Below are 24680 nucleotides of genomic sequence, written 5' to 3'. Positions count from 1 at the left end.
CGTCTCTTTTCATCGCGCAATTACACAGTATTTTGGACATCTGTGTTGCTGAATCTTTTGCAATTTGTTCAATTAATAATGGAGAAGTCAAAGTAGAAAGATGGAGGTGGGAAGCTTTAGCCTTTAGCCACACAAACACACGGTGTTTCCTTGTTTAAAATTCCCGGAGGTGAAGCCTTACTATGGATCAGAGCGGTCAAGCGAACATGGATCCCGACCACTTGTCAACCGGCAGGTTTCAGTGAGAAAGTTGTGGTAAAAAGTCGCCTATTACCGGAGATCGGCAGAGCTTGCGCCGTCCATGCAGCTGCCGTGACTTCCCTCAGAGACAGTCGTCAACACACCCGTGGGCACACCCCTCCGACTATCAGGTACTATTTAACTCACTAAAACAGTAGCATTACAATGGAAAGATAAGGGATTTCCCAGAATTATCCTAGTAAATGTGTCTAAAAACATCTGAATCACTCCCAATACAATTGCCTTTTTTTTAATACTTTATTTAAAAAAAAATACAAATCTTTCATCCTAGCCTCTGGTGAGGGCGGTCGCATTCTCCGTTCCCTCCTTCCCTGCTTGCTCTCTTTGTCTTTGTCCTTGTCTGAACTTTTTAAAAGCCTCTTTCTTTGCGCTGTCCTCTAATCCAAATTTCAATATGAATATGATCAGCTGGACTCTTGACGCTATTGACACAGTCTTTTCGACAAGAAAAAGAGGTTCGGGGGAGCCTGGCTGCCCTGATGGAACCATCGCTGCGGGTTACGTGCGGGACTCCTGGAACTCATGGAGGATCATGTGCCTCTCAGTTCTTTCCATCGAGGACGTGGAAGACATCTACCTATTTGGAGCTGTGATCACGGGGCACTTGCTGATTGGGCTGAGCATTGCTCTGGTGTATCGAAAAATTCGGAAGACGATGGCAGCCACTCAAGGGGCCCAACGGCTGTTCAACGCAATGGAAGGATTGGGTCGGGCTGTGGGAACACAGACTTGTGCGATTTCTGAGTTGAATCGCAAAATGGATCTCATGTTAGAAAAGTGTGCGGAGAAGGAATAATTAATTGGAACTAAAAGAGGTCCAGCATGGACAAGCAGAGAAGACAAGTCAATATTTTGTCTTCTCGAAGGAAAACAACTTTTTATCTACGATTTTGACACCCTGAATGGCCTTGGCATGGAGCAGGCTGTTCTGAAGAAAATCTCCCGAAGACTTCTCAAAGATAGACGCTTTTGACCTTCCTTTTTGTCAACAACATCTGAAGCCGAACTCAGCCATACAAAAACACTTCACCTCTCCTGAGTTAATTGGGCATACGCACACACATGACCCCGATCCTTAAATCAACACCCTCACCAACGCTTATCTCCTCTGGGGTTGTGAAATGGCCGAGCGGCGCTACAGAGCGAACAGCGGGCCTGCGCAAACCCACCCCTCCCTCTGTTGCAAGTTGGTGTGATATATGTATGTTTAATGTGTGCCATGCTATGTGAGGTTTTTTCCTTGGACTCAGACTAGACCTCTGAGGGTCTAGCCTTGGACTGATATTTTTTTACTCACCCCCCCTTTCCTAATGTCAACCTTTTCTTATCTGTTTAAGGAGCGCTGTAACCGGCTGATCCGTTGGTGGTCTCGTCTTGTCCCCCCCTGTAACGTATGTCTGCTCTTAGCGGGACTGTGCCGAAAATGTAATTTCAGTTCTGATGTGTCTTGTACATGTTGGAACGGACAAATAAAAATGATTCTGATGATTCTGATTTTTTTTTCTACTCCTTCACTATCAATATCCTCATCCACAAATCTTTCATCCTCGCTCAAATTGATGGGGAAAATTGTCGCTTTCTCGGTCCGAATAACTCTTGCTGCTGGAGGCTCCCATTATAAACAATGTGAGGATGTGAGGAGCCCTCACACCGGTGACGTCATCGTCTGCTACTTCCGGTAAAGGCAGGGCTTTTTTATTAGCGACCAAAAGTTGCGAACTTTATCGTCAATGTTCTCTACTAAATCCTTTCAGCAAAAATATGGCAATATCCTGAAATGATCAAGCATGACACATAGAATTGCCAATCTGCAAATGGAGCAGAAAACAACCCAAAATTGTAGGCTTCTTTATTTCTCTAATAGACAAGTTTGGCAGAACTTTTTTTGGATTCGAATCTCTCGTCCATCGGACGTGCTCATAGCTCATTTAAGTCAATTCCACTCTTTTCTAGTATTTTTTCCAGGTAGCAAGCCTTTGGAATAAGGTCCAGTTTGTCTCGGTACGGTCCCTTGGTTTTTTTATTTGGTACAATCCATTTTGATCCTGCTTGTTACTCGCGTTGACATTGTAAACAAAGCCTTCATCCAACAAGTATGTCTACCCAGCACCCACAATGCATTGCAAAATTATGTGGCCTTTCGAGCCATATGGGGAAAGGTCAGGTGTCTGCACAACTGGCCTGGCGCTCACCTTAAGAGCCGAGGTCATGAAGACGGAGCACCCCATCAGGAAAAAGATCATGAACCCTGTCACACGCTGCTCCCTGATGCCCAAGAATTTAGGCTGCTCGCCCGGGGCCGCGCATGCCGACTCCTGCTTGAGGCTGTTGATGTGCGAGATGGAGAGCACGGTCGCTGCCACAAACCACGGCAAGCCCATGACGGAGCAGACACCCAACATCAGTGCCACCACCAGCAGGTCCAGATGGTAGCCGCATCCTTTCTGGAAACACGTGGTCACGCGGCTTTAGGCCTGGCAGATGACCCGTCGGTGTGACGGGTCGAGCTCACCTTCAGCTTGTTCTCCTTCCGATTGACGATGACGGCGGTGATCTGCTGGTCCATGAAGATGAGGATGGTGCAGAGCAGAGCGGGGATAGCGGCGGCCAGCAGCGTCCACCAGGGGTTCGGGCCCAGCGGCGAAATGAGCCACCCGCGGGTGTTGGAGGTGGGCTGAAAAGCATCACGGCACTCATGTGACCACCTACATCTTCCTATCACAGACTTCAACAATCAGAATGTTGACTTCCTGTTTGGACCTCAGGGTTACCTCAAAGCGGTCTGGCACACTGAGTTTGGGGGAAGGAATTCCCATTAGATAATCCAGCAGCACCATGACCATGATGGTCAGGAAGACAGCGAAGTCGCTAACGGTCGAACGCACCTGAAGTTGGGGGAAAAAAACGGTGTTAGCTTTCTTTCTTCGTTTTGTTTTTCCCAGAAGAAGTGAGACAAGACCTTGGTTGGGAAGTATCTCCTAGTCTTGAAGCGTTTGAGGAACGAGCAGAGTAGGAAGGTGGTGAAGAAAAGGATGACGGACCAGAAGAGGACGTCAGGGATGAAGGGACCGTCGCGGCTGCAAGCTAAGCCCACAAACTCGCCGCGCAAAAACCGACAGTCCTGCAAGAGACAACAGTTGCCCAGGTGTCCACTAGTGGCTGCTGTTGGACACTACAGAATTTCACCTTCACACTCAGCTGCCCCCATGGCACGCTATCGCACGAGTTGTAGCCGTGGTTGCTCCAAATCTCAAGCAGGTCAGCTGATGTGTTGGCGGGTGGAGAACATCCACACCTGCCAGCGGCCAGCGATGACTTCAGGAGTCAGTGATGGGGTGGGATCGCAGAAGGCAGACGAGAAATGACACGGTACGCTTACGTGTAGAAGGTCAAGTTGTCCAGGTGGTTGCCCGTGTTGACCGGGTAGAGCTCCCCCAGGTGGAACAACTTCTCCAGGGCCTCGTAGATGAAGATGGCGCAAATGAGGGCGGCGAAGGCCTCCTCGGTGAAGCGCGTGATGTAGCACACCAGTGAGCTGGCGTCGGTGGCAACCAGAAGCAGGCAGAGGAAGGCGGTCCACAAGCCGATGCTGGTCCGTAGAGACAGGTAGGACAGACCGTAGTCGCTGAGGACAGGGAAGACAATTGAACGGTCAAGAGTTGATATTTTATCCAAGCAATGCAATGGTGATTTGTACTTTCATCTCCGTAATATCGCTAAAATTCGCTCCATTTTGTCCACTAAAGACGCCGAGATCATTATCCATGCGTTTGTTACGTCTCGTCTCGATTACTGTAACGTATTATTTTCGGGTCTACCCATGTCTAGCATTAAAAGATTACAGTTGGTACAAAATGCGGCTGCTAGACTTTTGACAAGAACAAGAAAGTTTGATCATATTACGCCTGTACTGGCTCACCTGCACTGGCTTCCTGTGCACTTAAGATGTGACTTTAAGGTTTTACTACTTACGTATAAAATACTACATGGTCTAGCTCCAGCCTATCTTGCCGATTGTATTGTACCGTATGTCCCGGCAAGAAATCTGCGTTCAAAAGACTCCGGCTTATTAGTGATTCCTAGAGCCCAATAAAAGTCTGCGGGCTATAGAGCGTTTTCCGTTCGGGCTCCAGTACTCTGGAATGCCCTCCCGGTAACAGTTCGAGATGCTACCTCAGTAGAAGCATTTAAGTCTCACCTTAAAACTCATCTGTATACTCTAGCCTTTAAATAGACCTCCTTTTTAGACCAGTTGATCTGCGCTCTTCTTTTCTTTCTCCTATGTCCCCCCCTCCCTTGTGGAGGGGGTCCGGTCCGATGACCATGGATGAAGTACTGGCTGTCCAGAGTCGAGACCCAGGATGGACCGCTCGTCGGGACCCAGGATGGACCGCTCGCCTGTATCGGTTGGGGACGTCTCTACGCTGCTGATCCGCTTGAGATGGTTTCCTGTGGACGGGACTCTCGCTGCTGTCTTGGATCCGCTTGAACTGAACTCTCGTGGCTGTGTTGGAGCCACTATGGATTGAACTTTCACAGTATCATGTTGGACCCGCTCGACATCCATTGCTTTCGGCCCCCTAGATTGGGGGGGTTGCCCACATCTGAGGTCCTCTCCAAGGTTTCTCATAGTCAGCATTGTCACTGGCGTCCCCCTGGATGTGAATTCTCCCTGCCCACTGGGTGTGAGTTTTCCTTGCCCTTTTGTGGGTTCTTCCGAGGATGTTGTAGTCGTAATGATTTGTGTAGTCCTTTGAGACATTTGTGATTTGGGACTATATAAATAAACATTGATTGATTGATGATTGATACTTTGGTCTTCCTAGTGATGTTCTACCAAGAACGCTCAGATGAGACCTGTTCCTTCATGATAAACATTTCATCTTAACAAGCTCCTCTGCCAAATTATCTGGATCAAATGGCAGGCATGGATACATTGTTGTGTCAACAGGACTATTACATTTCATTCTCAAACAGCCAATCAGAGAGAAGCTGGACGTGACCCCAATCCATACTGCAGAATGATGAAGCAACGTCCTGATAACCCGTCTGATGTTAACAATGTTGTGAAAGATGGACTCTTAAAAGGTTAGTCTTTTTCTAAAAGGTATAGTTAAACCGCCGTCTTTACATACTAAAAGCAAGGTCAGCCATGGCAGGCAGAATCTGGGAACACAAGGTTTCTTATCAGAGTCAATATTGACCCGGAGTCGAAACCTTTGGTACATCAGCATCAGGTGCAATGACCGCTGCCTGTCAGGCTATAAGATGCAGCAGACACCCTGTCCTTTTTGCTATCTGGTCTGCGACTCGCCACCATGTTTCTACGTCTCCTGGTCCTGCTGCTGGTTCTGGCGCAGTGCAGCCGCGCTCAGCCCGTGGACAACCGGGATGAGCTGAGCAGTGTTCGGGCGTCTCTGGAGAATCTGAAAGCCGACAGACGAGGTGACCCTGCATTGCTGTGCATTCGAGCTGGTATTACCTAGGACCATAAGTCCACGGTATCACGATATTGCTATATTCTACATTTTTGACTGATCAATTTTTAATACAAGTTTTTTAAATGTAAAAAACGTTTCTTAGGCATTGTCGGTCCGCGAGAGGCCTCGACAGCGCCGCCAAAAATATCTTCTTCTCAGCAGTGGTACGTTTGGGGCGCATTGGTACTCAGTTGTAATACCGTTTTCCACCACTTGCGGCAGTAATGACAATATAATACAAACAGAAAAATACTGGAACTAAAGTAACAGAGAATTTCCTTAAGCGCAAAAATTATGACAAAAGGGGCGAAGCTGTATTTTCATTTGCACTTACAATTTAATGACAGTTTAGTTAAGAAACATATTCATAAAATCAAAAGGAAGAAGACTAATTTTTATGTGTGAATGCTTTAAAGCATTCACACATAAAAATTTCTACACCAAAACTATCTATTTATTCAACTTTTTCTTTGTTTGCAGATTTTTCCGCGGTCTACCTTCCACATTTTTCACCCGATTCAAACCGTTTGAATTTCAAACTGTTCAGCCTATTCGGGAATCGTGGGCTTTCCCTTGACAAATTGCAAAAATTCCCAGATTTCCCAGAATTCCAGGTTTTCTGGGACATTTTTCCCATTCAAAAATGAATTGGTCATTTTTCAAACTTGCACCATTTCCACATTTTTCAACCGATTCAAACCATTCCACCTTCAACACATTCCACCATCCTGGATATTCAAACTACCTTTTTTTCCAAGTTAAAGAAAATCCAGGATTTTCCAGAATTCCTGGTTTTCCACCCTTGATTGGGGGGCGACTACTCCTTCCACATTTTTCAGCGCATTTCAATCGTTCCACCGTCAAAACATTCCGCTTAATCAGGACAAAAAATAAATTGTTTTTCTGAACTGGAAAAATTCCCTTTTCTTGAAATTCCAGGAATTCCGCAATACCATTTCTCAATTCAACATGTTACTTCAACATTTCTCAACCGATTTGAAAAATGTCAACACGAACCATTTCAACTCATTCAGAGAATTCAAGTTTTTTACTATCTTCAAAAAAATTCCGGCTTTTCCCGAAATTCCCAATTATTTTGGAAGTTCCCATTGAAATCAATGGGATATTCTTCAAGTTCCACAACTCCCACATTTTTCATCTGATTTAAACTGTTCCAACTTTAAAATATCCAGCCTGTTTGGGAATTGAATTGTGTGCTCTCTTTCAACAATTCTAAAAAAATTCCAGGATTTCAGTCCAACTTCAGCATTGGAGCATTCACACACATTTCCTTCAGGAATTGCCTCATTTAGTTCAGTGGTAATATTTGAGTGGGCCCCTGGCCCCTTTGTAGTGGAAAAGTTGGGGCCTGAGATCGAAAAGGTTAAGAATCCCTGCACTGGATAACAGTAATAATTACTTTTACTAACAGTAAAATGATCCAAAAATATTAATATCTATATATACATAAAATATAATGTCATATCGTTATTTTTTTCTCCACCTCTAACTGCCTGTGTTTACCGTGTTTCCATGGTAACAGCCATGATGGATCGTCTGGATAAGGCTGAGAGGGAGCTGAAGACAGTCCGAGGTGAGCAAATCTGCAGGTTGCCGTTGAGGTCAAAAGGGTGACACGGGCAGTTTTCTGGGTGCAGAAAGTCCAAAAGTGGCCTTTGCTGCCTCGCTGGGAGGAAACGGCGCCCAAAAGACGACATCCGGAAACCAAGATCTTATCTACAGAGAAGTCCTGACCAACGTGGGCGGGGCTTATAATGCCGCTACAGGTAAGCGTGGCCGGAGTGAGACAGAGGGTCTGATCTACTAAAGGTTTGCGTGTACTAAAACCCACATTTTGGGGTCAAAAAATCTAACAGTCTGCTGTTGTTTCTCACAGTGTTTTTTATATAAATCTTTGCCAATTGCTTCTGGGTCATTCCAGGCCGCCAAAGTGCCGCTGTTGTGCCCAAAAGTGACACCTCAAAACTCCATAGCACAGGTGTCAAACTCAGATTTGGCCCGCCACAATTTTTTGTTTGGCCCACAAAAATCCGGACATAATATGAGTCTGTAAATGTATTTTTATTTTGACGGAAAAATTCCAGGTAGCCCGAATGCATGCAAGTGCATGAATTTTGACTTTAACATTATCTGATCACGTTTTTTTTTTAAACTAAATATTCCGCCCGACTGTAGCTGAGATAGGCGCCAGCGCCCCCCGCGAACCCAAAAGGGAATAAGCGGTAGAAAATGGATGGATGGATGGATATATTTGCTTGTCATCCTAGTTTATGCTTTCAAAGCAAGTTATCCATCAATTGCTATACAAAATAATACATGCATGGGCATCCACCCATCCATCCATTTTCTTCCGCTTAATCGCTTCAGGGTCACGGGGGGCGCTGGAGCCTATCTCAGCTACAATTGGGCGGAAGGCGGATTACACCCTGGACAAGTCGCCACCTCATCACAGGGCCAACACAGAGAGACAGACAACATTCACACTCACATTTACACACTCGGGCCAATTTAGTGTTGCCAATCAACCTATCCCCAGGTGCATGTCTTTGGAAGTGGGAGGAGCCAATTCATGTTTTTTAAAAAATTATGATTAATCACAATTTAGAATTTGGATTTAGCATGAGTAACCCAAGAACATTTGTGGGTCTTTTTTACTGCCTTTGAAAATGGCATCACGCAACAAAATGTCCATTTTAAAAGTTAGCGGGATGAAATATGGCCACAGGAGTTGTAAAGGAATTAGTCGTCCAGGTTATTTCTAGCACAAGCTATTTAGTGAGTATACATTGGAGTTCCTTTTGTCCCCCATTGACTCTCTTTTTAAATGGCCATTTTTCGACAATCTGTAAACCTGTTATTTTATTACTGTTTTCCATTAAAAACCAAATGTATCCAAGCATTTCCCAAATCCTATTAGCTGTGTCTGCGCTGAGGTGGCGACTTGTCCAGGATGAACCCAGCCTACCGCCCGAATGCAGCTGAGATAGGCTCCCGCGACCCCAAAAGGGACAAGCGGTAGAAAATGGATGGATGTGATATTAGCAGTGTGATTTGACCCATCAACCACAAGAAACCGCCAGGTTACCATAGAGAAGTGTTTCTGAACCAGTGTTGGGCCGCAAGTTCCCACAAGGGGGCCGCCAAAAAATATGCGTTTCTCAGCTGTGGTCCATAGGGGCCATGCTGTACTTAGTTGTAATGCACTTTTCCACCACTTATGACAGTAATGACATTATCAAACAAAGAAAAAGTCTAGGGCTGAAGTCCTAAAGAAGTTCCTTCAGCACAAAAAATATGACTTAAGAGGTGAAGCATTATTTTCACATGCACTTCATTTCATTGACAGTTTTTTAAGAAACCTATATATTATTTTTAATTTAGTTTGAATGTATATATTTTAGCACAGTGTAATTGCATGTGAATTTATTTTCCATCCGTTTGAGTCCAGTCTTTTGCAGTATATTTATTAAGTATGTTTGTAATCAGCCTGACCTAAGCCTTGATTATGATCAACACATCTTTTCATTTTATTTGACAAGATAGCAAACTGTAAGTTAGATATAATTCCTGAATGTGATTAAAATCAAGAGAAAGATTATTTATAGTCAAAAAGTTGGCCCCCAAAGTCGAAAAGGTTAAGAATCCCTGTCATAGAGTACCATATTATTCATATTAGACACATAGTTGCTTTGAATCTGTCAATAATTATTCAGTAAATGTAATAAAAAACAATGTTGGTGAGTTGGTAGTGACTTAAGAGTTGTGTAGAATGTGGTTACAAATATATAATATATTGGTTCTCGCCCGGAAAAGGGTGGAATGCCATCTCCGGGTTGGGGAGCAGACCCTGCCCCAAGTGGAGGAGTTCAAGTACCTAGGAGTCTTGTTCACGAGTGGGGGAAGAGTGGATCGTGAGATCGACAGGCGGATCGGTGCGGCGTCTTCAGTAATGCAAACGTTGTACCGATCCGTTGTGGTGAAGAAGGAGCTGAGCCGGAAGGCAAAGCTCTCAATTTACCGGTCGATCTACGTTCCCATCCTCACCTATGGTCATGAGCTTTGGGTCATGACCGAAAGGATAAGATCACGGGTACAAGCGGCCGAAATTAGTTTCCTACGCTCTCCCTTAGAGATAGGGTGAGAAGCTCTGCCATCCGGGAGGGACTCAAAGTAAAGCCGCTGCTCCTTCACATCGAGAGGAGCCAGATGAGGTGGTTCGGGCATCTGGTCAGGATGCCACCCGAACGCCTCCCTAGGGAGGTGTTTAGGGCACGTCCAACCGGTAGGAGGCCACGGGAAGACCCAGGACACGTTGGGAAGACTATGTCTCCCGGCTGGCCTGGGAACGCCTCGGGATCCCCCGGGAAGAGCTAGACGAAGTGGCTGGGGAGAGGGAAGTCTGGGTTTCCCTGCTTAGGCTGTTGCACCCGCGACCCGACCTCGGATAAGCGGAAGATGATATATATATATATATATATATATATATATATATATATATATATATATATATATATATATATATATATATATATATATATATACATATATATATATATATATATATATATATATATATATATATATATATATAGAGGGGTGTGGGAAAAAATCGATTCGGATGCTTTGTGCGATTCAGAATCGATTCTCATTTTGAATTTTTTTTTTTTTTTAATCAATCCAACAAACCACTATACAGCAATACCATAACAATGCAATCCAATTCCAAAACCAAACCTGACCCAGCAACACTCAGAACTGCAATAAACACAGCAATTGAGAGAAGACACAAACACGACACAGAACAAACCAAAAGTAGTGAAACAAATATGAATATTATCAACAACAGTATCAATATTAGTTATGATTTCAGCATAGTCGTGATTAAAAATTCCTCATTGACATTATCATTAGACATTTATAAAAATAAATAAAAAGAACAATAGTGTCACAGTGGCTTACACTTGCATCGCATCTCATAAGCACTGTGTCCAATGTTTTCACAAAGATAAAATAACTCATATTTTTGGTTCGTTTAATAGTTAAAACAAATTTAAATTATTGCAATCAGTTGATAAAACATTGTCCTTTACAATTATAAAAGCTTTTTTTTTTTTTAAATCTACTACTCTGCTAGCATGTCAGCAGACTGGGGTAGATCCTGCTGAAATCCTATGTATTGAATGAATACAGAATCATTTAGAATCGTAAAAATATCGTTTTTGAATCGTGAATCGAATCGAATCGAGAAAAATCGATATATTATCGAATCGTGACCCCAAGAATCGATATTGAATCGAATCGTGGGACACCCAAAGATTCGCAGCCCTAATATAAATATATATATGTATATATATATCAATCAATCAATGTTTACTTATATAGCCCTAAATCACTAGTGTCTCAAAGGGCTGCACAAACCACTACGACATCCTCGGTAGGCCCACATAAGGGCAAGGAAAACTCACACCCAGTGGGACATCGGTGACAATAATGACCCAGTGGGACGTCGGTGACAATGATGACTATGAGAACCTTGGAGAGGAGGAAAGCAATGGATGTCGATCGGGTCTAACCTGATACTGTGAAAGTTCAATCCATAATGGATCCAACACAGTCGCGAGAGTCCAGTCCAAAGCGGATCCAACACAGCAGTGAGAGTCCTGTTCACAGCGGAGCCAGCAGGAAACCATCTCATATATATATATATACATATATATATACACAAAGTTACTTTACATGCAGTTTGCCCTCGACCAAAATTTTCTAGCAATGCGGCCCCCTACTCTAAATCTTTGCACACCCCTGTTGCACAGACTATTTAGCACTTGTTATTTAGACCTTTAGATAATCAAACCCAAATGCTGTATGAACTGTGTTTAGAAAATTATTAGCATTAGCATTCGCTTCATATCCTGGCTAAGATATGTGTGTCCTACAGGAGAGTTCACAGCACCCATTCGCGGGGTCTACTACATCCGCTTCACAGCCAACGCCCCCACCGACTTCCCAATGAGCGCTGTGCTCTACAAGAACAACGCTCAGATCCAGCTCATTGCCCACGAGCAGCCTTCGGGCGAGGGGAGCGACACAGCGTCCAACGGCGCCGCCCTGCTGCTGGAGAAAGGTGACAAGCTGAAGATGGTGCTGTGGCACAACACCCAGATTTGGGACAACAGCAATCATCACAGCACGTTCAGTGGCTTCCTGGTCTTCCCCTGGTAAGAACCAGACTGTAACCACAGTAACCCACACACAGCAACTTCCCAAACTATCCGTTCTAAAGCCAGACCGAAGGTGGAAAGAAAAGGGGGCTGAGCCCAGAGCTTTGAATTGTCTGTGTGAGTTGGTTTAAAGAGGGCTTCACGGTGGAAAAGGGGTTAGTGCGTCTGCCTCACAATACGAAGTTCCTGCAGTCCTGGGTTCAAATCCATGCTCGGGATCTTTCTGTGTGGAGTTTGCATGTTCTCCCCGTGAATGCGTGGGTTCCCTCCGGGTACTCCGGCTTCCTCCCACTTCCAAAGACATGCACCTGGGGATAGGTTGATTGGCAACACAAAATTGGCCCTAGTGTGTGAATGTGAGTGTGAATGTTGTCTGTCTATCTGTGCTGGCGACTTGTCCAGGGCGTACCCTGCCTTCCGCCCGATTGTAGCTGAGATAGACGCCAGCGCCCCCCGCGACCCCGAAAGGGAATAAGCGGTAGAAAATGGATGGATGGATGGAGTTGGTTTAGAGGGGAACTGCGTTTTTTTGGAATTTTGTCAATCATTCACAATCCTTATGCAAGACAAGAACAGATTTGTTTTTCTTTTTTTATGCATTCTAAGTCATAAATAAATACTACCAAAAGTAAGCTACTAATGAAGCTAATTTGAGCCCCTTTGTTCCGCCTTTAAAGCGTTCCAAAAAACATCCAAACAACTCCATCATGGTTTTATATACACACTGTAAGTAAATATGTATACCAGAAAAATTCATAACATGCAATATTTACATATTTTGCAAATTTTAAGCATACAGCAACGCATCTATTTCACAGATTCGCTTTTTCCTTCAACAACACATAGCGTCATGTAGCAGTATTGCTGAGTGCAAAACGAGACATACAAACTCCAAACATGATAAAACAATCACTTACTGTACAATGTCTGCTCTCACTAGGATGCCGACTGATTAGTTGGATGTCAATGTTGACGATCTTTTGGGTTTATGTCCACAAACTATCTAGGTGAGAGGCATGATTTATAATCTAGAATTAACTTTCAACAACTCCGAGGGGCTCATGACCATAGGTGAGGATGGGAACGTAGATCGACCGGTAAATTGAGAGCTTTGCCTTCCGGCTCAGCTCCTTCTTCACCACAACGGATCGGTACAACGTCCGCATTACTGAAGACGCCGCACCGATCCGCCTGTCGATCTCACGATCCACTCTTCCCCCACTCGTGAACAAGACTCCTAGGTACTTGAACTCCTCCACTTGGGGCAGGGTCTCCTCCCCAACCCGGAGATGGCACTCCACCCTTTTCCGGGAGAGAACCATGGACTCGGATTTGGAGGTGCTGATTCTCATTCCGGCCGCTTCACACTCGGCTGCGAACCGATCCAGGGAGAGCTGAAGATCCCGGCCAGATGAAGCCAACAGGACCACATCGTCTGCAAAAAGCAGAGACCTAATCCCGCGGCCACCAAACCGGAACCCCTCAATGCCTTGACTGCGCCTAGAAATTCTGTCCATAAAAGTTATGAACAGAATCGGTGACAAAGGGTCGATCTACGTTCCCATCCTCACCTATGGTCATGAGCTTTGGGTCATGACCGAAAGGATAAGATCACGGGTACAAGCGGCCGAAATGAGTTTCCTCCGCCGTGTGGCGGGTCTCTCCCTCAGAGATAGGGTGAGAAGCTCTGTCATCCGGGAGGAACTCAAAGTAAAGCCGCTGCTCCTCCACATCGAGAGGAGCCAGATGAGGTGGTTCGGGCATCTGGTCAGGATGCCACCCGAACGCCTCCCGAGGGAGGTGTTTAGGGCATGTCCAACCGGTAGGAGGCCACGGGGAAGACCCAGGACACGTTGGGAAGACTATGTCTCCCGGCTGGCCTGGGAACGCCTCGGGATCCCCCGGGAAGAGCTAGACGAAGTGGCTGGGGAGAGGGGAAATCTGGGCTTCCCTGCTTAGGCTGCTGCCCCCGCGACCCAACCTCGGATAAGCGGAAGAAGATGGATGGATGGATGGAACTCAGAGGGGATGCAGCAGCTCAATATGTCAATAGAGCAGCATAAGCTAATTAGCGCTGTGATCACGGCGCAGCTAAAAGTAGTTTGTTTGCGTTAGCGCTTACAATAACATCACTAATAATTGGTTAGTATTCTGGTCACAACATGTAAATAGAGTATTCCATCCATCCATTTTGTACCGCTTTTTCCCTTTAGGGACGCATGGGGCGCTGGTGCCTATCTCAGCTACAATCGGGCGGAAGGCGCTGTACACCCTGGACAAGTTGCTACCTCATCCCAGGCCCAACACAGATAGACAGACAACATTCACACTCACATTCACACACTAGGGCCAATTTTTAGTGTTGCCAATCAACCTATCCCCAGGTGCATGTCTTTGGAAGTGGGAGGAAGCCGGAGTACCCGGACGGAGCCCACGCATTCACGGAGAGAACATGCAAACTCCACACAGAAAGATCCCGCGCCCGGGATTTAACTCAGGACTACTCAGGACCTTCGTATACCTCTGCCACCGTGAAGCCCTAAATAGAGTATTGTTGATGCTTTTTGGATCTTTTTAAGAGGGCTTAATGGGCGCAATAGAGTATTCCCTTTAGCAACATTGTTAGCCACCCCATACTTGCAGTATTTTACGACTTAGAATGCATAAAAAAAGAAAAACATTTGGAAAAAAAGTGCAGTTCCCCTTTAAGACAAGGATTAAAACAGGGGCCAGGAAACACCAGCATATAACCCCAATTCTTCAGAGTTTCCCTGTTCATTTTAGAATTGATTTTAAAACATTGCTTTTTGTTTTTAAATCTTTACATGGACTGGCACCTCGGTATATCTCGGACCTCATCCAAATTTACACTACCGCGCGCAATCTGAGGTCCAAGAGCCAGCTCCAGCTTATGGTGCCCAAGACCAGACTTAAAACCTGGGGAGACAGGGCCTTCTCTGTGGTCGGCTCTAAGCTCTGGAACACTCTGCCCCTCCATGTTCAAACTGCTCCCACAGTGGAGTCTTTTAAGTCTCGTCTTTGTGGGTTCTTCCGAGGATGTCGTAGTCGTAATGGTTTGTACAGTCCTTTGAGACATTTGTGATTTAGGGCTATATAAATAAACATTGATTGATTGATGGTCTTAAGACCCACTTTCATTCTTTGGCTTTTAACACTATGTGAGTTGTGTGGTCCTACGTCCTCTGTGTTTTGTTTTGTTTTATATACTTTTTGATTTCTATTTTACTGTTTTAATTGATTTTACCCTTTAATATTGTTTTGAATCATATTTATTTCTATATTGTTTTTATATTTATTCATTTTTTGTTTTTTATTCAGTCATTGGTGGAGCATAACTAATATTGTTTTTAACATGGCTGTGCAGCACTTTGGAAACGTTCTTGTTGTTTAAATGTCTTACTGCCTCACAATACGAAAGTCCTGCAGTCCTGGGTTCAAATCCAGGCCCGGGATCTTTCTGTGTGGAGTTTGCATGTTCTCCCCGTGAATGCGTGGGTTCCCTCCGGGTACTCCGGCTTCCTCCCACTTCCAAAGACATGCACCTGGGGATAGGTTGATTGGAAACACTAAATTGGCCCTAGTGTGTGAATGTGAGTGTGAATGTTGTCTGTCTATCTGTGTTGGCCCTGCGATGAGGTGGCGACTTGTCCAGGGTGTACCCCGCCTTCCGCCCGATTGTAGCTGAGATAGGCGCGAGCGCCCCCAGCGACCCCGAAAGGGAATAAGCGGTAGAAAATGGATGGGATTGGATTGGATTAAAACAAACACACTTTTAAGTTTCTAGGGTTCTGGTCTAAGAGTGGGATCCACTGCTCAGAGCTTTATCAGATCGTTGTGTTTGTTGACGCTGTAGGGTGGATGAGCGTCCGATGAAGTTTGACATTGAATCAGAGATGAAAAACCTTCTAGCATCAGTGGCGCGGGCCCAGGCTGACAATTCAGGTGCGGTACTTGTTTCCGTACATCAGTCTGGGTGTGAGAACCGAATGAAATCATGGTTGTGTGTCGGCAGAACTCAAAGACCGCCTGGAGACCACGGAGAAGGAGCTGAAGGCCATGAGAGGTCAGTCTGAAATCCTTTTTCACCTCTTAACGTGGTGGCGAAGAGGACACGCCCAGAGCTGCGACTAAAATGTATTCACCGTCTTGTGCAGATGTGCCAAAGGTGGCTTTTGCGGCGTCGCTGGGTGGTAACGGTCTTCAGAAGACGACATCAGGAAATAAGAAGCTCCTCTACAAATCCGTGCTGACTAATGTCGGCGAGGCGTACAACCCGGAGACCGGTGAGTGGCGACCACGTGGCACACCTCTGACAGCATGGTCTGGAAAATGCTTAGCATTAGCATTAGCATCGTACCCTCGCTTAGATCTGTGCACTTTATCTTGCAGGAGAGTTCACAGCTCCCGTCCGCGGCGTCTATTACATCCGCTTCACCGCCAACGCCCCCACCGAATTCCCAATGAGCGCCGTGCTCTACAAGAACAACCAACAGATCCAGCTCATCGCCCACGAGCAGGCGTCGGGCCAGGGCAGCGACACGGCGTCCAATGGCGCCACGCTGCAGCTGGAGAGCGGCGACAAGCTCTCGCTGTACCTGTGGCACAACACTCAGATTTGGGACAACAGCAACCACCACAGCACCTTCAGCGGCTTCCTGCTCTTCCCCTTGTGAGGGTGGCGGCCATCTTGACACATGCAGGGGTCAGGGGTCACTAAATAAACGTTGATTGTCGGCTTTTCCACACGGACTACAGGTGAAAATGTGCTTTGTAGCTAAAACTAAGAACTGTACCTGTTTAAAAAATTCAAAAACTAATATTTCACGCTCTGATCTTCCTGTTGAATCATTTTGTAAGCAAAAACGTCAACATGTGGATTCTGAGCTCTACACATGTTACATTATGTAGCCATGACAGGGTGTGGTGGCTAGTTTTTAGTTTAAAAGGTTGTGTATCCTTTTCTAAAAAAACGGATATGCTTATTTTTCTGCAAAATTATTGTAGTTCTGTAGTCCAGTGGTTCTCACCCTTTTTTCAGTGATGTACCCCCTTGTAAACATTTTTTTAATTCAAGTACCCCCTAATCAGAGCAAAGCATTTTTGGTTGAAAAAAAAAAGCATAAAGAAGTAAAATACAGCACTATGTCATCAGTTTCTCATCTATTAAATTGTATAAAATATTGCTCATTTTTAGTGGTCTTTCTTGAACTATTTGGAAAAAAAGATATAAAAATGACTAAAAACTTGTTGAAAAATAAACAAGTGATTCAATTATTAATAAATATTTCTAAACATAGAAGTAAACATAAACTTAAAGTGCCCTCTTTGGGGATTGTAATAGAGATCCATCTGGATTCAAAGGCAAAACCCAGTAACTCAGTTTTGGTCAAAACTGGGCTGATAATAATTTTGGAGTTCCTAGGTGATATGCTTTACATTAGTGTATGCGATATTGTAATTAGTTCCGTAAGTAAGCTGTTACGCGCATGGCAGGACCTAGCAACTACCACATAACCGCGTAGATACAACAGAAAAACCTAGTATCTCAAGGGACCAATCGGAGCTTCTTTGTCAGTCGCCTTATTGTCTTTAATGAGACATTTGCACGAATGGGGGCAGACGGTCAACCTAATTATGTGATATTATGGCACGAGGGGATATTTGGAAGATTGGCCCAGGACGTTGCAAGCACCTTCATTAAATGTATTGTTCTTGATTCTTCCCCTTGCATACTCTTTTGGGCAGATAACTGTGGAGGTCAAAATAAAAACTGGACGCTGTACACGGCTCTTGCCCAATGTGCAAACGCAGAATGGGGCCCACCCGAGATTGTGATAAAATATCTGGAGAAAGGGCACACGTTCATGAGAGCAGATTCAATCCATGGCTCAATCGGCAAGAAAATGAAAGCTCAAGAAAACATCTATACGTTTGATGACTTTGTAGATCTTTGTAAGACAGCATCAATATAGATTTTTTTCCATTGTTTTCTCAAAATCAGCTAGAAGTGAGTTACTAGGTTTTGCCTTTGGACGGGAGAATTCTAAACAGTTCTTCACCACAAAATAAATCGTTAACATCAATATTTATGGAACATGTCCTTAAAAAAATCTAACTGTCAACACTGGATATTGCATTGTTGCATTTCTTTTCACAGTTTATGAACTTACATTCATATTTTGTTGAAGTATTATTCAATAAATATATTTATAAAGAATTTTTGAATTGTTGCTATTTTTAGAATATTTTTTAAAAATCTCACGTACTCCTTGGCACACCTTCAAGTACCCCCAGGGGTACGCGTACCCCCATTTGAGAACCACTGCTGTAGGCTGTAGGAATGTCATTGTGACCAAAATCATCACGGTTATCATTACCATCGCGGTATTGTTGAATGTGCTCAAAAAGGACTTTTGAACCAGGTTTTATTTAAAAAAACAACGCAACAGAAGCCGCCGTCGCCGTAACCGTGGCAGTCGCCCTGAGGGAGGCTCCACGAGCCGTGACAGACAACCAGCTGATAGTGTGACCGTTGCTGACTATATATCCCGTCCCGAGTCCCAGAGCAGACAGAATCTTCCCCAAAAGGAGAACCACACTGGCGCTGAGCCCAAAAAGAATGCGACTAGCAGCAAAAAGGATGAGCGAACGCCCTCCAAGCGTTCCCCCAGCAACGGCACGACGCCGGCCAGCGAGACGCTGACGTTGGTCAACGGCGTTTCCTAATGAGACGGCCTCACCCCCCGCCAAACTCATGTTTCAAGCAAGAAGACTCCATGGCAAACTGTCCCTGCTTGCATTAACTTAAACCTTAAAACAGATGAGTGAGACGTATCTGACAAAATACCTGAATCCATACTATGAAAGTGTATTGACACACAATACACTTTCATCGATAGAATAAATCATAAATATTGTTCTGGCTTCTTATTAGGCATATCATTTGTATTTGAGTTTTTGTAAGTTGTAAAGGTTTTGAGTAGTTTTCATTCCAATGTTCCCCCTAATTTTTCATGTGTGCAAACGCAAAAACTCCCCGAGGATTCAGTGGAGCATGTGTGAGCAACGTAAGACTTTCATACTGTGGCTATACAAGCATCACACCTGCCTCAAACCTGACATCATAACAATTTAAATGTCTTACATGTATAACTATAATAAAATGACAGCAGTGATTTCCATTATATTATTTTCTGATGTACAGTTGTGATCAAAATTATTCAACCCCCACAAAATTTTGGTGTTTTAGCAAGTTGGACATTTATTCCGTATTTTCTTTATAGTCATATCAAATAAAGATGTGTCCAATAGACAAATTCAACTTAAATTGTAACATTGTATTTTACAAAATACCAAAAAGGACATTTTTCTTAATATCTCATTGACAAAATTATTCAACCCCTTGAAGATCATAACTCTTAAGAACAGAATTTGAATAAGGTCTTTTCAATCAGGTGTTGAAAACACCTGTAGATGTGATTAGAACAATAACGAGCAACAATTAAACTGATTGAAAAAGACTGACACTCAGCTTCTTGTAGATGGTCAATGGTGTATTTGCAACATGGTGAAGTCCAGGGAGTGGTCAAAGAAGTCAAGAGAGGAGGTCATTTCTTTTCATAAGAAAGGATATGGATATAAGAAAATAGCAAAGACATTACACATTCCAAGAGACACAGTAGGAAGCATAATTCGCAAGTTTCAAGCTAAAGGCACAGTGGAAAAACTACCTGGGCGTGGTAGAAAGAGGATGCTGTGTATGTACAGTGGTCAAAACCCCCCGGGTAACAGCTGAGGAACTACAACAGGACATTACAGAGGGGGGAACGCAGGTTTTGTCCCAGATTTTAAGGCGAGCACTACGAGATGAAGGCCTCAATGCCAGAACTCCCAGACGCACCCCACTTCTGACTACCAGGCACAAGAAAAATAGACTTGAGTATGCCAAAAATCATTTGGACAAACCCCAACGGTTTTGGGAAACTGTTACGCCTGTACTCCATCCTATCTTGCCGATTGTATTGTACCATATGTCCCGGCAGGAAATCTGCGTTCAAAAGACTCCGGTTTATTAGTGATTCCTAAACCCCCAAAAAAGTCTGCGGGCTATCGAGCGTTTTCCGTTTGGGCTCCAGTACTCTGGAATGCCCTCCCGGTAACAGTTCGAGATGCCACCTCAGTAGAAGCATTTAATTCTCACATTAAAACTCATTTGTATACTCTAGCCTTTAAATAGACCTCCTTTTTAGACCAGTTGATCTGCCGCTTCTTTTCTTTTTCTCCTCTGTCCGGTACGATGACCATGGATGAAGTACTGGCTGTCCAGACTCGAGACCCAGGATGGACCGCTCGTCGGGACCCAGGATGGACCGCTCGCCTGTGTATTGGTTGGGGACATCTCTACGCTGCTGATCCGACTCCGCTTGAGATGGTTTCCTGTGGACGGGACTCTCACTGCTGTCTTGGGTCCGCTTTGAACTGAACTCTCGCGGCTGTGTTGGAGCCACTATGGATTGAACTTTCACAGTATCATGTTAGACCCGCTCGACATCCATTGCTTTCGGTCCCCTAGAGGGGAAGGGGGGGTGCCCATATTTGAGGTCCTCTCCAAGGTTTCTCATAGTCATCATTGTCACTAGCGTCCCACTGGGTGTGAGTTTTCCTTGCCCTTATGTGGGTTCTTCCGAGGATGTCGTAGTCGTAGTGGTTTGTACAGTCCTTTGAGACATTTGTGATTTAGGGCTATATAAATAAACATTGATGGATTGATCGATCTATCGACAGACGTTACAATAATAGAACCGGGTTGATGACCATTGTTTGGCCACTTGTTGTCACCTGTCACTCACAGATGCATTGCAAAATCATAGAGAACATACTGTTACGTGTTTGATTTTGTGCGCGGCATAGATTTGCTGTGTGCAGAAAACGCTTAAGCAGTGCGCAATAGAGGGAACGTTGATCACCTCCGGTTTATGTGACGGCACGCAAGTTCACTTCCTGTTGTCTTTATTGGATCGACTACAGCTCCATCACTCTAACAGAGCACAACCTTTAGGTTCAATGTACACAATTGAACAGTTTAGCTTCTCAGATAGCAATGTGTTTATACAACTATGTGATAAGCGCCAAAATGAGCAGTTTTAGCTATAAGTCCTTTACAGTCACATCCCGACGTCAACAACTAACCTGCAAAACTTGAAGAGGATCTTCTCAAAGACCAGAACGGGCCCAGTGCTGCCCAGGATGGTGAGAGGCTGACCCGCAAAGACAGAGTAGGCCACACCTGTCAGAGAAGCCCCAAACAGAGACTCGATGGCGCTCTAAGGAAGACAGGGAGCGTCAGACCTTGGACCTTGTGAAGGCACGGCGACCGGCAGCAGCACACAGCTCCTTACTATGTTCCCTTTGGTGGCTTCTCCGAGCAGGCCTCCGAAAGTGATGACGGGCGACATGCAGGCGCAGTACAGGAAAAGGACGGACGCCAAACACTGCAGGCTGACGGCGTCTGTGATGTCACTCAGCAGGAAGGGCGCTTTCCTCCGGATATCCTTCACCAAACCACCGAAAAGCCTGTCGCACGCCACCGAACGTTAGCAGCCTCATTGCTAACGTGGATCACGCGCATCATGGTCGGACCTTCCGGTCCTCTGCAGCTCTGGTCCAGTCTGATGCGCTGCCTCTTTGACGATGTCAGAGCTGTGGGCGGAGCCGTTGGGCACAGGCGGGATCTTTCTCTTCTCCTGCAGAGTCAAGACCGACAAGCTAGTGAAATGTTAGCATGCTAATTAGTAGGGCTGCAAATCTTTGGGTGTCCCACGATTCGAGACAATATCGATTCTTGGGGTCGCGATTCGATTATAAATCGATTTTTTCGATTCAACGCGATTCTCGATTCAAAAACGATGTTTTTCCGATTCAAAAGGATTCTCTATTCATTCAATATATAGGATTTCAGCAGGTTCTACCCGAGTCTGCTGACATGCTAGCAGAAGAGTTGATTTAAAAAAAAAAAACGCTTTTATAATTGTAAAGCACAATGTTTTCTCAACTGATTGCAATAATGTAAATTTGTTTTAACTATTAAACGAACCAAAAATATGACTTATTTTGTCTTTGTGAAAACATTGGACACAGTGTGTTGTCAAGCTTATGAGATGCGATGCAAGTGTAAGCCACTGTGACATTATTGTTCTTTTTTTAATTTTTTTTTTATAAATGTCTAATGATAATGTCAATGAGGGATTTTTAATCACTGCTATGCTGAAATTATAACTAATATTTAGGGTCCGCAGGCCCATTGCAAAAGGACTCCAAAGGAGTCCTTTTGCAATGGAGTCCTTTTGCAATGGGCCTGCGGACCCTATTGAAACTGTAAGGTTTTATTCTTTATTCTTTATTATTATTTCGCACGTTCGCGCTGTAATTTGACCCACTTAACATGCTTCAAAACTCACCAAATTTTACACACACATTGGTACTGTGTGCCTTCCCATCATATTAAGCAACCAAACCCCAAAATTTAAAATTGCGCACTAGCGTCCCCTAGGAAGAAACAAAAAACAGACAGCTTGTAACTTCCAGTAGCAATGTCGTAGAGACATGAAAAAAAAAACCTCTACGTAGGTCTAACCAAGACCTACATTTCCTAATTGTATATTCTCAGGCAAAAATCAACAGAAAGTTGGCAAAAACCACTTCAAAACTAAATTTTTGCAAAAAATGCAATTTTTTCCTCTTTTAGCTGTAATTTGACCTCTTTAAAATGCTTCAAAACTCACCAAACTTGGCACACACATCAGGACCGCCAGAAATTGCAATCTAATGAAAAAACCAAACCCCAAAAATGCGCTCTAGCGCAATTTTTGAATAAAACACAGAAATAACTGCTCCTAGGAAGAGAAAACAGACAAAACTGCTTGTAACTTCCAGTAGGAATGTTGGACAGACATGAAACAAAAACTTCTATGTAGGTCTCACTTAGACCTACATTTTAATGATACTGTTGTTGATAATATTCATTTGTGTTTGACTACTTTTGGTTTGTGTCTCCTCTCAATTGCTCTGTTTATTGCAGTTCTGAGGGTTGCTGGGTCAGGTTTGGTTTTGGAATTGGATTTCATTGTTATGGTATTGCTGTGTAGTGGTTTGTTGGATTGAAAAAAATAAAAAAATAAAAATCAATAAAAAAAAAAAAAAAGAGAATCGATTCTGAATCGCACAACGTGAGAATCGCGATTCAAATTCGTATCGATTTTTTCTCACACCCCTACTAATTAGCGTGTCTGCAGGCCGAGGCATCCCACCTGAGACGGCACGCTCTTTGGGGGCTCGATGCGGATGCTGGGGTCCCATTCACCCGGCGGGAGCACGGTCACCTGGTCCAGGAACTCGTCAATCCCTGACAGCAGGTCGTTCCGGTCCTTTGCCTTGTATGCGACGTCATGGAAAATCTAGGAGTGACAAGACACGTCAGACCATGCGTTACTGTCACATGACTGGCCGGGCATGAAGGCGGCACCTCGTCCGTCATCAGTGTGGCCATGGAGCGTCCAATCTCGTGGTACTGCCGACCTTTTCCAAACGGACCCAGTAGAAGGAAGAGGAACCTGTTTAGGCGAGACAGGAGTCAGAACCCGGGACCCAGAGATGGAGGCGTGGTTCTAGAGCTCACCGGGTGGGTACAGGGACCTCTGTGAGTCCGGTGAGGAGCACGGCGGGCGAGAGGCGCACAAAGGCAATGACGGGGCGCTCCAGGAAGTCCACTTCCCCCACCAGCACATTGGAGGCTTCTGCACCGAGGGGAATCTTCTTCATGAAGTTCATGTCCACCTGAAACAAAGATGGCTGTGATGACCTGCACATCCAGCAGGGGACAGCAGCATGTCTCACCTTGCTGAAGTCCACCGCGCTGTTTTCACCACTTCCTCCACCGGCGTGACCTTCACCCCCATTTCTGCCGTCCAGGTTCCCAGGAGCCGACTGAGGAGACGCGGGGAGACCTGTCCGCACAGGAAGAAGCTTGACGTCTGGGAGTCGTCAGCACAACAGGTGGATAGGACACGCCCTTTTGAGCTAGTACAACCCTAACAGTGATTTTAAAACTGTGTTTGCGGGCTCCATCTACTGGTATACCAAAGAATCACGTAATTTAGGTGCTGTGTTTAAATTTTGTATATTCAAACACATTGTTACTGTTTAAACTGGGTGTAATGTTACAGTGGCCCAAAATTTAAAACATATATGTTTAATAAGATCTCTGACTACAGGGCGCCATGTTTGCTTCGGAAGCATGAATTCTGGCCATTCCGACGCAAGTTTTCCTGATAAAAAAAACCCCATAATAATACTAAAGAGAGTTTTAAACATACTCCAGCTCATAAACTTACAATAACAGATGCTTTTATTTCCTCAAAATATAGTTTTGCGGCCGTATTTGACGCACTCCACTGTGTAAATCAATGCATGGTTTAATGATGAGCAGGCTGTCTTAACGTAAAGAAAATACACACATCGACCAAAAAACGTATTACCCTCATTTTGCCAAAATTCTAATTAGCTTGGGACCAACAATTATGGAGAAATTGTGACTTTTGTGTCAAGTATGTCAACTGTGGTGGTTGTCTCCAATTATATGTACTTATGTACACACACACACACACACACACACACACAC

The 24680-nt window shown here is 44.6% G+C and overlaps 2 protein-coding genes across 9 annotated transcripts in view; one reads left to right on the top strand and one right to left on the bottom strand.

The window, feature by feature from the left end:
- LOC133539676 (sodium bicarbonate cotransporter 3-like) overlaps positions 1–24680 on the bottom strand; it is a 62688-nt gene that overhangs the window by 19619 nt on the left and 18389 nt on the right. For 4 of the 8 annotated variants that reach the window (XR_009803467.1, XR_009803468.1, XM_061881758.1 and 1 more), the window contains exons 7-18: positions 23679–24006; positions 23526–23613; positions 23311–23457; positions 21644–21747; positions 21403–21577; positions 21194–21327; positions 3641–3886; positions 3448–3556; positions 3221–3382; positions 3033–3146; positions 2774–2953; positions 2454–2705 (exon numbers count right to left, since the gene is read on the bottom strand). Coding sequence is in view for 5 of the 8 variants with exons in the window: in XM_061881758.1 (XP_061737742.1) it covers positions 2454–2705; positions 2774–2953; positions 3033–3146; positions 3221–3382; positions 3448–3556; positions 3641–3886; positions 21194–21327; positions 21403–21577; positions 21644–21747; positions 23311–23457; positions 23526–23613; positions 23679–24006 (2039 nt within the window). In the remaining 3 variants the exon portion in view is untranslated. The remainder of the gene's footprint in view (positions 1–2453; positions 2706–2773; positions 2954–3032; positions 3147–3220; positions 3383–3447; positions 3557–3640; positions 3887–21193; positions 21328–21402; positions 21578–21643; positions 21748–23310; positions 23458–23525; positions 23614–23678; positions 24007–24680) is intronic. The other 4 variants (XR_009803469.1, XM_061881760.1, XM_061881761.1 and 1 more) reach the window with 3 other exon arrangements.
- On the top strand, positions 5546–18191 carry LOC133539679 (complement C1q tumor necrosis factor-related protein 4-like). The gene is made up of 8 exons (XM_061881767.1): positions 5546–5706; positions 7285–7335; positions 7400–7528; positions 11701–11980; positions 15858–15946; positions 16017–16067; positions 16159–16287; positions 16394–18191. The coding sequence occupies exons 1-8, from the start codon at positions 5580–5582 to the stop codon at positions 16675–16677; spliced, it is 1140 nt and encodes a 379-aa protein (XP_061737751.1). The 5' UTR covers positions 5546–5579; the 3' UTR covers positions 16678–18191.

The sequence above is a fragment of the Nerophis ophidion genome, linkage group LG21, assembly GCF_033978795.1.
Source record: "Nerophis ophidion isolate RoL-2023_Sa linkage group LG21, RoL_Noph_v1.0, whole genome shotgun sequence".
NCBI lineage: Eukaryota > Metazoa > Chordata > Actinopteri > Syngnathiformes > Syngnathidae > Nerophis > Nerophis ophidion.
The sequence above is the reverse complement of the archived record's forward strand: the minus strand, read 5'-3'. Positions and strand labels throughout refer to the sequence as shown.

Bases quoted from the DNA above. Each gene is read 5' to 3' on its own strand.
- LOC133539679 (XM_061881767.1), top strand. From the start codon at position 5,580: ATGTTTCTACGTCTCCTGGTCCTGCTGCTGGTTCTGGCGCAGTGCAGC. The intron at 7,336-7,399 runs GTGAGCAAATCT...TTCTGGGTGCAG, and splicing joins GGAGCTGAAGACAGTCCGAG to AAAGTCCAAAAGTGGCCTTT. The intron at 15,947-16,016 runs GTGCGGTACTTG...GTGTGTCGGCAG, and splicing joins GGCCCAGGCTGACAATTCAG to AACTCAAAGACCGCCTGGAG.